General features: G+C 34.7%; 1 protein-coding gene across 1 annotated transcript; it reads left to right on the plus strand.

Annotated features, from left to right (window-relative positions):
* Nucleotides 1–5,319: 5,319 nt before the first annotated feature.
* On the plus strand, nt 5,320–8,312 carry LOC106307072 (auxin efflux carrier component 7). Its single transcript, XM_013743929.1, has 6 exons — nt 5,320–5,493; nt 5,532–7,016; nt 7,114–7,199; nt 7,594–7,751; nt 7,824–7,900; nt 7,995–8,312. The coding sequence occupies exons 2-6, from the start codon at nt 5,593–5,595 to the stop codon at nt 8,059–8,061; spliced, it is 1,812 nt and encodes a 603-aa protein (XP_013599383.1). The 5' UTR covers nt 5,320–5,493; nt 5,532–5,592; the 3' UTR covers nt 8,062–8,312.
* Nucleotides 8,313–17,964: the final 9,652 nt, after the last annotated feature.

A 17,964-nucleotide genomic window follows, 5' to 3' on the forward strand; every position in this document is an offset into this window, starting at 1 on the left:
CAGAGTAATAAATAAATTATACGGCGGCTTGGCCGACCAATAAATAATAAACAGAATATAAGGCGGCTCGGCCGACCCCAATAAATAATAAACAGAATATAAGGCGACTCGGCCGACCCCAATAAATAATAAACATAATATAAGGCGGCTCGGCCGACCAATAAATTAATTAAATTAGTAATAAATAATATAGGCGGTATTCCGGCCATTATAACATGATATAAATAATAGTAGAGGCGGTTACCGACCATTATAGCAGGGTATAAATGATACAAATAAATTTTACCAAATTGAAGAACGATCGTGCTGATAACGTGTTATAAAAAGAATCAGAATTTTATTGTATCGCAGAAATTTAAATAAGGGCAAAATTTTATACCCATAGAAAGAAATAACACTGATACAGAGAGAGAATTTCTTATTAGAGAGAAGAGAAGTGTTTGAGGTGTGTATTAAAAAGTTAAAAAGTAGGATTTACTGTACAAATAGTGCAGCGGACCCTACATCTTTTATATTTTCAACATAATCGGCTCCTCTTTTTTTTTGACTTTCGTAACAGGTAGAAACTTATTAAGGCAATACTTATCAATAACACTTTCAAATAGTATAAATTTAAGTTATGCTTATCCAGCTTATATATATCTATACTAATAAAGTTGACTAAAAAAACTCCACGATGCGCCACTTCAGCGAAAACTATTCCACAATGTGACACGTCGCGTTGTTTCCTCACTCTTTGTTTCTGAAAAATAGATTGTCTACTTACGAAAGCCTCATGTTGCATTTGATTTATTTTTTTTGGACCTATCATTATTCCAGAATCTCGGCCTGCAGGTTTTTCTTTTTTGATCATGTATGGTCGGAACAAATTAGCCAACAAAGACTGTTGGTTTACATAACATATTCCTCCTGAATTCAGTCAACCACTATAATGATCTCATTAATGTCGTTATCATCACTATCTCCAGTCTTTCGCATTCATTAGCTCACTCACACTGCCATGGAAACGTCTGAAAACTAAACCTATAACTATAAATACCATAGTTGGATTAACTAAAAATCACAAATCCATCAAATAATTTCACATTCTCTTTTCTTATAAAAAAAAAAATTACACGTCCTCTCTTTGCAGTTCAGCTATCTTCTACTTCTAACTGAATTGAAAAGCCGAATGTTGCCGGTGTGATTGCTCCTGTTGGGGAGGCTTGGAATGCGAAGAAAGAAGGCGAACTCCTGGGCGTCCACATGCTCTTGGTAGATGAAAGGTAAATGCAAAGAAAGTGAGATGGATGGTTGATAATTTCACGAGGCTCTCTGGTGATTCGCGGATCATGGACCATGGCAAATATGAAGTATCACATGCAATAACATCAACCTCATAAAATCATTTCCACAACACGAATTCCCAGATATCACTATATAACATTCACTCTCAAAATGAGGGCACAATACAAAAAAATACAATCACTCAGAATTGCTCAAAACATATTTACAATGAGGGTTAAGTTCTGTGCCTCTCAACACACGCTATTTCCATAACAATATTACGCAACAAATAAAAATTTACAATAAAAAATGTGCAAACAAAAAAATAACAAAACATGTGACACCACTTACGTTCCAACTATGCATGCATATAAATTAAGAACCGAAAACCGAATTGAATCCAACAAAAAAGACAATCCAAAACTAAACAAAAATTCACAAACAATCGAGCGGTTTATATATTTTTGAAGCTGAAAAATCGAAACCGTATCATAGATACAAATAAGAACCTAAAATAGTAATTTTGTTTAGTTATAAAATTACCAAAAAATTAAAATATTATTTATAAACCAAATACAATATATGAAATAAAAAAACATGTGCCACCACTGAACATGTGCAACAAAATAAATACAAGAAAAAATATGCAAACAAAAAATAACAAAACATGCGCTATCACTATGGTTTCAACTATGCCTCAACATATTAATTAAGAAGAAAAAGCCGAATCGAAGCCGACAAAAAAATGAATCTGAAACTGAACAAATTTCACAATAATCGAGTGGTTCATATATTTTTGAAACTGAAAAAATAAAACCGTGTTAGAACCGAACAGAGAACCGAATGAGTACTTAAAATATAGATTATATTTAGTTTTAAAATTACCAAAAACTAATATTACTAAAATATGAAATACCCGAATATTTATTTATCCAAAATATTTAAAATTATTTGAGTTAGAACTAACAGAATTATCCAAATAGTTATTTTTCAATATAAATTTATCTGGATTATCCGATATTAAATCCCAAAACTGAAAAGATCTGATTTTCATGCGAATTATCCAAAATTAACCAAAAATCAGAATCGAATTGGAACCAAAAGTTTATTGAATATTAGTTGGTTCTTGCGATTGGTGCCCGAACTAAACCAAAAACCAAAATAACCAAACCAAAAAAGTAAAGAAAGTTTCATAAATAATAGAATGGTTCCTATATTTCTAGAACAAAAAAAAACAAAAAATTGGGAAAAACAAACAGGAACTGAACCGAAAACTGAACATCCAAACATAGTTTTGACTGCTTGGGACTAATTCAGCACATATCTAAAAAGACAAAAATTTTACTTAATGATAAATAGTATATACAGTAGAAGTTTAAAAAAATAAACAACAAATTTATAAAATAATTAAACCAATAAATATATATAAACAGAATTTATGAATAACCAAATATACTTTCGCGCGGGAATACCGCTAGTAGTCACATAAGAGAGTGAGAAAATACATAGTTATTATCTGACTTGAGTCAATTTAGTACACCTCTTTTCTTTGCTGATCTTTTTGTTTTATTTTCGAGAAAAGGTTCAGTAAACTTTTCATATGAGACCCTCTGAAAAGAGTTATTTTTGGGTTCCAACCAATAGGACTTTGTTATTCTATATTCGATAGCTTTTAAAAAAAAAGAAACAAAATATTATCAAGTTATATTATGTTTTCAAAATAAAAAGATAACCAAAAAAAAAATAGTAGTAGTTACAAGAAAAAAAAATTAAAATACTTTTACATCGTCAACAAAAAACTAAACTCTAAACCCTAAATCTTAAACCCTAAGCCCTTGGATAAACCCTAAACCATTAGATAAATCTTAAACTCTAAATAAAAAACACTAAACACTAAAACACTAAATCTTAAAAACACTAAACCCCTAATCCTTACCCTTAAACCTTTGGATAAAATAAATAAAAATAGTAATAGTTATTTAAAAAAAAAAAAATTAAATACTTTTAACGCCATCATCAACACATATTAAACTCAACAAAACACGTTAAACCCTAAATACTAAAGAGTTTTTTCTTGGATTCACCCCTAGGGTGAATTTGTAGGTTCAACAACAACAATATTTTGTTATTTCATATCTCATATCTTTTAAAAAAAGAAACAAAATAATTAGTATCTACCAAGTTATATAGTTTTTTAAAAATAAAAAGATAAAATAAATTAAAAATATTAGTAGTTGAAAAAAAAAGTTTTTTTAATATTTCTAACTCTGTCAACAAAACACTAAATCTTAAACTCTAAATATTAAACCCTAAATCCTTGGGTAAATCCTAAACCTTTGGGTAAACCCTAAACCCTTGGGTAAAAGGGTTTCCGGTTTAAGACTACTATTTTTTATTTATTTTACTTTTTTTTATTTTAAAAATATAATATAACTTGGCAAATACTTATTATTTTGTTTCTTTTTTAAAAAGATATGAAATATGAAATAACTAATATTTTTGGTTGGTGAACCCAAAAAAAAACTCAATACTAAATACTAAATCTTAAAAACTAAATTCTAAACTCTAATTATCCAAAAGTTTAGGGGTTAGGATTAAAGGTTTAGTGTTTGTAAGATTTAGTGTTTGTAAGATTTAGTGTTTAATGTTTTTGATTTAGGGTTGAAGATTTATCTAAGGGTTTAGGGTTTATCTAATTTAGGATTCGCGACGTTAAAAAATATTTAAAAAGTAATTCTTTTTTTTTCTGAAACTACTACTATTATTTATTTATTTTTTTAATTTTTTTTATTTTAAAAACATAATATAACTTGACAATACTTTAAAAAATATTGAAAATAAAATAACAAAATCCTATTAGTTGGTGAAACCAAGAAAAACTCCTCAGACAATATCAGAGACATACAAAAAAAAATGATCTCGGGTATGAATGGTGACCGGGGAATGATGGGGAATAATGCATTCCCTAACGTTCCTATAAAAAATCACCATTCGCAAGGAATAATAATTCCTTCTCATTCCCTCTCGTTCCTGTTTTTGTAGAGAATTAAAGGATAAAATTATTCCTTGTTAAATTTGAGAAGGAACAACCATTCCTTTTCATTCCTGCTATTTTTTTCCCGTATATTCCTTTTCTGTTTGTTCCTCTTGTTTCCCGAATGGTCACCAGTCAGACCCCTCAATTTAGTGCAATATTCCTCTTCAATCTAGAAAATAACGAGTAAATGTTTATCTCATTATAAAAAGGGGAAGGGAAATGTTTGATGGGCTTGTTTTGTTGTATCTGGGTTTCCTCTTGAGCATATCACTTGTTTAATGGACTTAGTTATGTCATCATTTTATCATTATATTAACATATCATCATCATCATCTGAGTTCAACATCTGCTTGACATTTTCTGTTTATATTTCGGCTTACGTTTGATGTACTTTCTGGGCCAAATGCTCAGTGACATTCCTATCCCACAATGAGAACTTGGCCTTTGGTCCATATCATAAGCCCATATATGACCAAGTCACTAGCCTAAACAAATTTTGACATGCATTTACGTTTGAATATTAAAATATCATGTTTTGTAAACATTAAAATATAGTCAGAACTTTAAAAGCATTATTCGTAGCTTTAAACAATTTGAACTCAAATTTCAAACATGTAACAATTTATTTTAAATAAAATTATACATGATGTCAAGAAGAAAAATACAAATAATCTAAGTTTAAAATAATCAAATTATATAAGTAACACGTTTTGCTAAATGAGTGATTTTCATAAACAAGCTTAAACAGTGGACCAAAACACTCGTAAAAATCTACACAAATCTCCATTCTAAAATGTCAGTAAAATTTTTAAACAAATTCATAACTCCTCATACATAGCCTATTTCAAACAAAATCCACAACCATATACTATTAAATGAATCTTATGTGATACTCTTTTTATAGTTTCCTTCAAAAAAAATTGAGCAGAAATTAGGGAAAAGTGTAGATTAAAAAAAGGCATAAATGTAACGAACAAGTAAACTATAAAATAAAAATCTGAACTTAGAGTATAGGTCGTCATGTGTGTTGTTGATGTATAAAGAGCTGTAAAGGGACGTCTTCCCTCGTAAAACAATAATCATCCAAACTAGGCCTAATCCAAACAACCTTCTTCTTCTTCTCTCTCTCTCTCTCTCTCTGACAAAGCTTCCGTCATCACACAGTACAGAGACTGACACTATTCTTTGACTTCATCACACAGTACAGAGACTGACACTATTCTTTGACTTCAGACACTCACTTTCCTAACTAAAACAGTTTCCCACACTTCAAGAATCACACTTTCACCATGATCACATGGCACGACCTCTACACGGTCCTCACGGCGGTGATCCCACTCTACGTGGCGATGATCCTCGCATACGGCTCCGTCCGGTGGTGGAAAATCTTCTCACCGGACCAATGCTCCGGAATAAACCGCTTCGTCGCGATATTCGCCGTCCCTCTCCTCTCCTTCCACTTCATCTCCACCAACAACCCTTACGCCATGAACCTCCGCTTCATCGCCGCCGACACGCTCCAGAAGCTGATCATGCTCTCCCTCCTCACCCTCTGGGCCAACTTCACGCGCGCGGGCAGCCTCGAGTGGAGCATCACCATCTTCTCCCTCTCCACGCTCCCCAACACGCTCGTCATGGGCATCCCTCTCTTGATCGCCATGTACGGCGAGTACTCCGGCTCGCTCATGGTCCAGGTCGTCGTTCTCCAGTGTATAATCTGGTACACGCTCCTCCTCTTCTTGTTCGAGTACAGAGGGGCCAAGATTCTGATCATGGAGCAGTTCCCGGAGACGGCGGCTTCGATAGTTTCTTTCAAAGTTGAGTCCGACGTCGTTTCGTTGGACGGGCATGATTTTCTTGAGACGGACGCTGAGATTGGAGACGACGGGAAGTTACACGTCACGGTGAGGAAGTCAAACGCTTCTCGGAGATCTTTTTGCGGTGCTAACATGACTCCGCGTCCGTCGAATCTCACCGGAGCTGAGATTTATAGTCTTAGCACGACGCCGAGAGGCTCTAATTTTAACCACTCGGATTTTTATTCGGTGATGGGATTTTCCGGTGGCCGGCTCTCGAACTTCGGTCTGGCGGATATGTATTCTGTTCAGTCGTCGAAGGGACCCACTCCGAGACCTTCGAATTTCGATGAGAGTTGTGGGATGGTTTCTTCTCCTAGATTCGGGTATTACCCGGGTCCAACCGGGTCGTACCCGGCTCCGAATCCGGAATTCTCATCCTCAGCCGCTAGTAAAAGCCATCCTACCGGAGGTAAGTCGAAAAGTCATGATGTTAAGGAGCTTCATATGTTTGTCTGGGGATCCAACGGGTCACCCGTTTCGGATAGACCGGGTCTTCAAGTATCCGGTGGATCTAATGAACAAGCGGGAGTATACGATCAGGGAGCGAAAGAGATCCGGATGTTAGTCTCTGATCCTCCAGAAGCTGCTCCGACAAATGGAGAATTTGGTGGTGAAGAAGAGTCAGGGGAGGTGAAGGAAGTGCCAAACGGGCTGCACAAGCTTCGGTGTAACTCCACGGCGGAGCTAAACCCTAAAGAAGCGGTGGAAACGGGTGAAACCGGACAGGGAAAACATATGCCGCCGGCGAGTGTGATGACTCGGCTGATACTGATAATGGTGTGGAGGAAACTGATCAGAAACCCAAACACTTACTCTAGTCTCATTGGTCTAATTTGGGCTCTTGTGGCCTTCAGGTAACTAATCAAGAACCAATCAATACTAAAACTAAAATTTATTAGCATTATGTGATTATACAAAAGAGTTGTGATTGGATTATGATTATTATGAAAGGTGGAATGTGGCAATGCCTAAAATCATTCAAGGATCAATCTCAATTCTCTCTGATGCTGGTCTTGGTATGGCAATGTTCAGTTTAGGTAAGTCTTATCTTGTTTACTCTGTTTCTGTTCTTTTTTAGCTTAATTACGCCAATCCACAGTCCACAGTCGCAAACGCAACCGTACGGAAAGTTCGGTATATTTTAAGATTTTTGGGGGTGACCTGTTATTGGATGGACCATTCGACATGTAGGGTCAATGATACGGCATCATATTATAGAACTGGTCGTTGTGGAAAGACATACCTCGTGTTGTTTGATAGTTTTCGTGGTCCCCAATATTAAGTGGAAGTTGATTGGAGTTTACATTCATTTACATTTGACGTGTATGATATCATTATATACTGGATTTAGATTACACTTACATGATGTATGAAATCATCATTTATTATTTTGAGTGGAAACTAATTAATCGATTATGAAAAACAATGAAGGGTTGTTCATGGCGTTGCAACCTAAGTTAATAGCTTGCGGAAATTCTACAGCAACTTTTGCAATGGCGGTGAGGTTCTTGACTGGACCAGCAGTAATGGCCGTTGCAGCCATGGCTATTGGATTACGGGGAGATCTATTACGCGTGGCCATAGTTCAGGTAAATAGATTTGATGTTGCTTATTTTATTATGACAAAACCACTAATGAGATCTTGTGGTAACTCTTTGTAGGCTGCATTGCCACAAGGAATCGTGCCATTTGTGTTTGCAAAAGAATACAATGTTCATCCGGCAATCTTAAGTACAGGGTAAGTATATTATATTGAACAGAGAGAAATTTTCATGCTTAATATAAGATTACTGACTAATATTGTTGATGTTTTATGTGGATTGAAATTGCAGGGTAATATTTGGAATGCTTATCGCACTACCGATCACACTTGTTTACTACATTCTACTCGGGCTATAAGCTCGGTAATGGTAAAGTTTTGCTTCAGTAAAAACAAGATCGTTCCAAATTTAGTGGAACAAAACTAGAGAATGTCCAAGATGTTTAGTAAAGTTAGTGACCAAGATGTGATCTGAGGATCCAAAAGCCCCTTTCTTGTCAAAACTTTCCTATGGATTATTTGAGAAGAGACAAGCAACGGGAAACAAGGGCAACGAGACAAAAGCAACCAACAAAAAGAAAAAAAAATATAAAAGAGCCTGATGACATATTTGATTTTTGAATTTCTCCTTTTACTGCCTGTGTCTTTTGAAGTAGGTAGGCATTGCGCTAGGATTAAAACGTTTCAGGTCTTTGTTACTACTGTACGCTGTGTTTTGTGGAAAGTGTGCTTTTGTTTGTTATCACTTTTTTACTGAGTCTACTCGGTCTGACAGTGAATTAAAGAAAATACACCAAACGAAAGATAATTTTGCTAGTAGACTTTTAGATAATGTTGAGAGCATTGGTAAGTACACCACTTGAGAAACATCTAGTTACCATCCAACTCGAGCATTGGTTTCTTAATTTTCCATAATGAGTGGGAAGAAATGGGTTAGGCGCTTTTGCACTTCAACCTTTTTGTGTCGTCGCTTAGTAACTTTGTGATGTAATTGGCAGTCACATACTCACATATATAGAGAAACAAAAAGGTTAATTAACAGACAGAAAAAAGTCAAAAGGAAAATAAAACGAAATTGAAAATGAAAACATATAAAAAGTAATTAAGAAAAATGTATAAAGCTGCTTCTTTTGCTTTTTATTTTGTAAAGTGCTTTACTGCTCTAATTGTTTGCTTATTCTTTTGTTTCCCTATTTTCTGGGTATATTATCAAATAGGTATAAGAAAACGAGTGAAAATGACCCATTTTTAGGTAAATATGTTTAGATTGTATATTGCGGTGACCACTCCTTATATTGCGGTGAAGAATCTGACCCACGCTGTTTTTAAACTATCTCTTTAAACTATATGAGCATGAATTTTCTTGAATTCTATCGATTAATATTATGTTTTTCATAAAGGGTTTTCGATTAATATGATGTGTGCAGAAACAAATAAATTTAAAATTTTTGCATATTAATCCAAATGTTTCTAACGTCATATGCGATTCATATTTTGTTTCAAAAAAAAAATGCTATTCATATTTGTAGTACAGTATATTTTCATTTCGTATTGATATATTTTCCGAAAAATAGAAACATATAATGGTAGGGAATACATATGACAGATAATTGATAGGTTTGAATATTGGTGGGTGAATGATAGCTGCCTTCCGAAATGATGTACCCAATCTGTAGATCTATTGAATTAGATGTCGAACTGAAGGACTGCTGGTGGAACGTGAAATGTTTTGCAAATGGAGTATTTCAATAGCAGTTCACGTTACTTTATTTTGAACTTAATAATTTATTAAATAAATATCTACTAATTTATTTCTTTACATAGTTGTTCCTTATTTTTATTAATATTTAAAACTGTTTTGAATTATACTATCCTTAAACCTGTTTTATAAAAAATCTTAGATAATAGATTAAAAAATAAAAAAACTCAATAATTAGTTAAAATGATTTATCAATTAATGATATATTTTAAGAAAATAAAAATAATGTATATACATAATTTTTTAAAATATTTTATCAAAAGAAATATACTAAGAAATTATATATTATTATAATAGACTAATATTACATATGAAATTAGTTCAGTTTAATGGATTTAAAGTCAGTTATTACTTCGGTTGGTCAATCCATTTATTTGGATTCTGAAGATCCTAAAGTATTTTAAATTTTTGATTTTTTTACATAATTTATAAAACTATAATTTTTTAAACTATTTTATCAAACTATATATATATATATATATTTTTTAAATCATTAATATTAATTGTAATATTTGAACTTTAGATATAGGTAAACTATGTTAAATTTATATCTCAAAATAAATATATACATGTTTAAATTAATTTTAATTAAATTTTAAATTAATTTTCTATTATATTTTAACTAAATTTTATTGCATTTACACAGTATTTTTTAAAAGAACTACTTTTGTTATGAAATAAATAGTAATATACATTTTCATATATATTATTTTAAATTTGTACAGTGTTTTGGACCACTTTTTATCCACTTTCACCATTCGAATATATATTTTAGACTGCTAGATCCGTTTGATACACACTTGTACCGCTAGATCCGCTAGATCCACCTTTGTTCTGCTCAATCCGTTTGATTCTCTAGATCCGCAACGCTTGATCCGCTTTCTCCATTCGGAGCCTAACAAACTTCTTTGGTGATCTCAAGATTAGTATATTCGTAATCAATAGTAAACTTTTACGCAATCTTAAGACCAACATACCTCGGACAAAGGCTGTAATAAACTTTGTGCACCGTCAGATCATCTTCAACCCATCTCTATTTCTATCTCTGCATTTTCTCCTAAAATAGAAAATCTCTATTATTGAAGTGAAAATGCTTCAATGTATACCTCTATAATAGAGTTCTTCTATTTATAGGGAAAAATACAGAGATATGATATTTTCACCTTTAAATATAGAGGCAAAAGGTAACTTTCCTCTATATTTTCTTCTAAAATATAGTTACTCTATTATAGAGGCATACATTGGAGCATTTTCATTTCTACAATAGATATCTCTATTTTAGAGAAAATTATAAAAGTGTACATTAGAGATGCTCTCGGTTTCATCGCGACGCGTAAGAAATTATTTCTTGTTATTATCGAATACCTTAGGGAATCAGAAATAGCCGTCACGTAAACGGATGGAAGAGAATTTTCTTAATGACATGGGTTGACATATTAAAAGACCGATGCACGGATCATCTGTTTTGGATTAAGTATTGTTTCATTTTCCATTTTGGAAATAAGTCTAGTCTTGTGTAGTTTTTCAACATACATTTTCACGTGAAACACTTGACTTCAATTGGTGACCACATTTTAGAGAAAAAATGGTGAAATTCTAATTTTTAGACTTTTATATCATTCGGGTTGAATCTTTTGTCAGATTGCAGACACATCACACATGTATTCTTATCCTATTCTATTTTTCTCATTTCCTCATGAAGAAAAAAAATCATGTAGAAAAAATTCTTCTCTAATTTTGATGAGGAAAAAATTGAACATAAATTCATATATTTCTGTTTATTCAATTCTTCAATTAAATTTTGATTTATTATTTTATTTATGTTCAGTTCAGTTTTTTTTTTTTTTTTTTGCAACAAACGGCTATTTTATTACTCAAACATGAAATAGTCTGGATAACCAGACCAAAATAGAACAACCAATAAAACAAAGAGATCTGTGAAAAGATCAAGCATTCCTAGCTAAAGAATCAGCAATTTCATTCTGCGTTCTTGGCACGTAGGTGATCTTGAAATCCGAATAACACATCAGAATGATTTGAATGACTTCCAGCTCCGTTGAAAAGTTTGGCCATGCTTGTGAATCCTTTATCATCGCAATCAGGTCCTTGCACTATGTTCCAAAGTTTTGGCAGTTTGAATGCTGAAGCATGCTTTCCATTGACCATTTCAATGCTTCCAGTTCCGAGTGTAATGCTGTCTCCCGCCTCCTTAAGTTTCGTGTTCCCATAAGTTGGATCTTCCCCTTGTTGTCCTTCCAAACCCATCCGATGCCGCTGAATTGATCTGTGGCTGTCCATGAACCATCCACCATGCACATATTATTCAAGCTTAAGACTTGTGCTTCTTCAGTGATTGGTGCATGTGGGGAAGTAGGTATAGACTCCTTAGCATTATACCAAGACTGGCACTCACTCTCTGCATACCTGACCAGTTCCAAAGGGTCCCTATCTATCCCCCTGAATAGCTTATCATTCATTGCGTTCCAAATATACCAGATTATCCAGGGGTAAGGGTCTCTATCATCTTCTGGCCTCCTAATTGTATTCTTTCTCCATAAAAGATTGTCCATATTGGCGTACATACTTGATATAGGGAAAATTTGGGAACTTGACGGCGTTGATGATAGCTCCCATGCTTGTAATGCTGGGGGACCTTCAAAGATAGCGTGGGTAACATTTTCCTCTGGCTCTCCACATCTTGGGCAGTAATTATCACACCGCATATTCCGACGTATTAAATTCCTTGTTACTGCTACCTGGCCTGAAATTAATTGCCATATAAGATGGCGAATTTTCTGAGGTGCGTTCACTTTCCAAGCAAAGGCTTGAAGTTCAGTTATGCTAGGCTGTATAACTTATGTTTCCTCTTCTGCTTTCAAAATATTTGTGGCAACCCAATAACCAGACTTAACAGTGTATTGGCCATTTTTAGTGTAACTCCAGCTGAAAGAATCCCTTCGATGAATCGGGATTATGACCAAACTCATAATCAACTGTATATCCTTTTGATCTACATACTGTGCCAGTATCCGAGAGTCTCACTTCTTTGATTCAAAGTTAATAAGACTACTTACGAGCATCTTCGGATTTACTACTGGTGCTCTGGGGCGGGCCGGCCTAGCTGGCGTTGAAGGAATCCACGGATCCTGCCAGAAATTGATTTCATATCCTGAATGCACTTTACTCCTGATACCCAAAAGTAAGAGCTTCTTCGCCGCTGAAATACTCGTCCACACATTGGATGAGTTATCCACCGTGACAATTCGCAAGGGCGAACTGAGGCGGTAATACTTTCCCTTAGGGACTCTCGCCACTAATGAATCCGGGTATTGAACCAGGTGCCAGAGCTGCTTCGCTAGCAGAGCTAAATTAATTTCATGGATCATGCGGAATCCAACTCCACCCTCCTCTCTGGGAGCACACATCTTTTCCCATTTAGCCCAGTGAATCTCTTTTTTTGGCGGGTTTGAACTCCACCAAAATTGTGTTATGGCACTTGCAAGGTTCTCACAAATCTCCAAAGGGAGTAAAAAGCTTGACATGACATATGTGGCAAGAGCTAGGAAAATAGATTTGATCAAAACTTTCTTCCCTCCTTTCGATAGCCATCTACATGTCCAACCATTCACTCTATGTAATAGTTTTTCTTTTAGGAAAGCGAAGAGCTTGCACTTAGATCCGCTAATATCCTCTGGTATTCCCAAGTATTTTCCCATCCCCTTCATTCTGGATTCCAAGAGTGTCTTTGATTTGCTGTATATCATTCACCGCAATCCTCTTACCAAAGAGTAATGAAGATTTCTCAAAATTAATACATTGGTCTGTCGCTTTCCCATATTTTCTTACTACTTTCATAACTTCTTCACATTCACGGAGCTCCACCTTACAGAAGAAAAGACTATCATCGGCAAAAAGAAGGTGCGATACCGAGGGGCTAGCGCGAACGACTCGCATCCCCGTTATCTTTCATTGATTCTCTGCATGATTTAAAAGGCTAACAGCGCTTCCGTGCATAGAATAAATATGAAAGGAGACAAAGGATCTCCTTGACGTAAACCTCTCCATGGAACAATATTTCCCCTTGGTTCCCCATTCATAAGGACTTTATACTTAACCGAGGTGATGCATCGCATAATCCAGCCAATCCAAATCTCTGAGAAACCCATCTTCCGCATAACCGCCTCAATGAAAGACCATTCCATTCTATCATATGTTTTACTCATATCCGTTTTGATGGCCATTCTCTTGACTCTCCCAGCTGGTTTAGTTCTTAGCGCGTGGAAGATCTCCTGAGCTATCATTATATTATATGTGATCTGTCTACCCGCAACAAAGGCTGACTGAGTTTCAGATATTCGTTGTGGAAGAATCTTCTTTAATCTTTGGCATAAGACCTTAGATATAATCTTGTAGCTGACGTGACACAGGCTGATCGGTCTGAACTTTGTCATTTCGTTAGGCATATCCGGTTTAGGAATTAGGCAGATATTGGTATCATTTAGCCCCTGAGCCATTGTTCCATCAAAAAGGAACTGATTAACCATACGAATTAAATCCTCTTTGACAATATCCCAAAACTTCTGATAAAATAGAGCTGTCAACCCATCTGGTCCTGGGGATTTCTCTGGGTGCATGGCGAACAGCGCCAATTTAACTTCCCATTCAGTTATTGGAGCGGTAAGATCCTCATTTATTGCTCCAGTTATCGTTGTCGAGACATTTTCCAACGCATCAGCCATATCTTCCGGATTTGAAGACTCAAAAATTTGTCTGAAATAACTAGTAGCAATGGCTACTAGTCCTTCTTCATCCTCAACCACATTTCCATTGTCATCTAGAAGTTGTGTGATCCTATTTCTTGCCCTTCTTTGTTTCACCAGTGCATGGAAGTATTTTGAATTTCTGTCACCTTCCCTTAACCAAAGGACCCTGCTCTTTTGTCTCCAAACATCTCTTCTGCCTTAAGAGCATTAGATAGTTCTTTCAAAGCAGCTACTATTTCCTCAGTAGTAGCATCATCATTCGAGTATAGATCTTCCACCTTTTCCTTAAGCTCTTCCACTAGTTTTTTTGAATTCACATTATTCTGTCTCCTCCACTGACTCAAAGCTTTTCGACAACTGGTAATATGTTCCATTATGTTCGCATCAGGAGGAAGATCCTCTTATTTCCATCCCTCAAGAATGACTTGCCGTAGTTCCTCATTATCCAACCAATGTTTATCAAACTTGAATTCTTTTTCTTTCTCATTGGCTTAGAGAGAATATCTGCTAGGATCGGACGATGATCTGATCCCCAGAGCCTGAGATACTTACTCGCTGTATGTGGAAACTTCTCATGCCAATCTTCATTCCCACCGCTCTATCTAAACGGCATCTAACAGTTGCTCCACCTGACCCCTTTCCAACCCAAGAAAGCATGTTCCCAGTAAATGGAAATTCCAACATACCACAATCACTAAGCATCTGTTTGAAAGGTAAGAAAGAACTATCAGATTTTCTTATGCCACCCTCTTTCTCGTTGTGGTTCGTTATTTCATTAAAATCACCTACCATGAACCATGGTCTATTTCGTGTTGTTGAGAAACGCGTAAGACGTTCCCAAACCTGATCTCTACGTTCTAAAACAGGATCCCCATAAACCAACGTCATAAAGACTTTTATTCCATCAATGACTGCCTCAATGTCAATCATTCTGTTATTTGAAAATAAAACATTAACTTGAAATTCATCCCTAGAAAAAAGAGCTAAACCTCCGCTGAGACCAAGTGGCTCAACGGTAAACAAATGATTAAATCCTAAGTCGGCCTGAATGTTTTGCAACAGCAGCCTCCTATTCTTCGTTTCAGAAAGAAACACTAGTCCTGGGCGATGCTTCTGACACATCTTTGTAAAGCGTCGAACTGTAAGGTCGTTTCTAATCCCTCGACAGTTCCAACTGAACGTCTTCATAGATGTTTTATGGATGGATTTTTGGAATCCTTCACACCATCACATTTATGTTCAGTTCAGTTGAACAATCACTAATTGAAGCTTTCATTTAATATTGACATATTAACATTTATTTCCTCTATTTTTACTCTAAAATATAGCTTAGAACAAAATATCTTCAATCCAAGTTTATTTTCACTTTATAATAGAATAAAAAGTAGGTTTATTTTATAAATAGAGTAATTCATTTTTTTTATAATCACTCTATTTTCATTCTAAAATAATATAGAGTAGAGTCTAACTCTATTATAGAATTAATCTATTTTAGAGAAAAAAAATAGAGTTAAACATAGATGGTTTTAGTCCAATAGTTTGAGCGAGAACTCACTAATGCTTCTACACTAAAAGTGTGATTGGTAAATACTACAATAAGTGGACGTTGCTAGAATGTAGTAATTTAGAGTAAAATTTATAAAAGATAAAATTGAAAAGTTGGTGCAACTATTTTTCGCTTCAAAAATAAATATAGAAAATACAACTATTTTACCTTAACTTAAATAGTACCTAGAGTAACCGAATAAAACAGAGATAAAAAAAATTGTCCACGTGGCATGTAGATTTTCGGGCTAAAGCGCTATATATAACTTACAGTTATACCTTATAGCACCTTTATCGCGGAACCCAAAATGGGGTTCTGCATCAAATAAAGGGGTGGGCCCCATTTTTTTTGAAAAAATGGTCCCCAAAGTTCTTGTTACGGATCGCTCTTGGCCAGTTTGTTACACTATTTTGTGGGTCCCACGACACGTGGCGGCCCACGATTGGTTCTGTTTTAATTTTTTTTTTAAATCAGATAAAACCAAAAAAAAAAAAAAATTTTAGAAACCCTCACCCGATAATCATGCTCTTCGGAAATCCGAGTTTTAGATTTCGAAAAAATGCAAATTATGTAAATTAATGAAAAGAATGTTTTAAAAAAGTCTTCAGTATGTTGGTGTGGGACTTTTATCCGAGATTCAGATTCGATCCGAGATTCGATCCGGATCCGATCCGAAAATCCGGATATCCGGAGGGACCAAATCTGGATCCGGATAGTAAAATGTTGAATCCGTCAAAGCCGGATCCGGATCCGGATCCGAATATATTGATTTTTAGTCCGGATATCCGGATCCGTAAGTTTTATTAATAACTAATCAAAAATAGTAATATATATATATATATATATAAACTAATTTTATTTAATATATTTTTTATTTTTATAATAGTATATGTAAATTTTATATAAATTTTGTAATATTTTACATAAAAATAATTATACATTTAAATTTTATATAAATTTTGTAATATTTTTAAATTATTGCTAATATTTTATATATATTAATATTTTTTATTTATTTATTTCAAGGATCTAAATCTGGATCCGGATATCCAAGAACCCCGGATCCGGATAAAGATTCGGATCCGGATACCTTAAAATTGCCCGGATACCCGATCCGGATACCTTAAAATTGTCCGGATACCCGATCCGTCCCAGACCTATCAGTATGGTACAAATAAAACTGTCATGCCGGTTGTTTCAAACGTATATAGAACATAAGCTTAATTTCTTTATAAAATATATAGATTTTGCTATAAGTTCTTACTGATAAACTGATTTTGCATTCTATAGTTGATCTCTATCAGCTACAAATTTTACATATTCGTATTTTATATTTAATGATTCTATCATTTAATAAAATCAATGACAACAATCAAATATTGTTTTCACTCGACAAGTTTTGTATTCAATTTTAAGTTTTTTCTACCATGGTCGTATAACTCATCTGGTTCCACAATGCTACAAATCATAGCCATACATATATGATAGATGTTGAAATGAATGACTACTTACTAGAGTACTTATGAGTAAAAGGAAAGAGCCAATGTCCTAAAATGTGCGCTTCTTGCTTGGTAGCTTCTTCTTCTTCTTCTTCTTTTTTTTGTCTAACACATGTATTATTCCCCGGCCCACTCCCTCATCTCATGTGCTCTCTGTGCCTATAGACCTTTCTTTCCTTGTCTCTTTTGTCTCTCTCTTCGTTGGAATTACCCCAAGTTCTATATATACACATTTGTACTACATCACATTTTCTTTTATCAAAATTGATTTAGGCTTCAAAAAGGTTCACTGTAAATTGATGTAACCATCAAATCGACCAGACAACAGCCAAACGGGTCATGGGGTGGACCGTGGACAGCACGGACGATCCACAGCCCCATGATAATTGAATCGAATAATGAGAGGTGTTTTGTATCTCAGTATCAACAGCGGATCGTGTGCATGCATTTGAAATCAAGTACTAACAAAGATATGGACCCAAAAGAAGAAGGCAACGTTGTCGTAAAATATTTTGAAGTACTAATCCAGCACGTTATATCTATTACCTCTCGAGGAAATTTTGTGTGAATCCAAAGAGTGATATGAGTGCCCAAAACTCCCTCTATCTCCCTACGCTTTTCATTTTACGGTTGCATACTGGCATTGCCTAGTGATTTTTTTTTTGTTTTTTGCAAATATTGCCTAGTGATTTTTA

The sequence above is a fragment of the Brassica oleracea genome, chromosome C7 (genome assembly GCF_000695525.1).
Source record: "Brassica oleracea var. oleracea cultivar TO1000 chromosome C7, BOL, whole genome shotgun sequence".
Classification (NCBI taxonomy): domain Eukaryota; kingdom Viridiplantae; phylum Streptophyta; class Magnoliopsida; order Brassicales; family Brassicaceae; genus Brassica; species Brassica oleracea.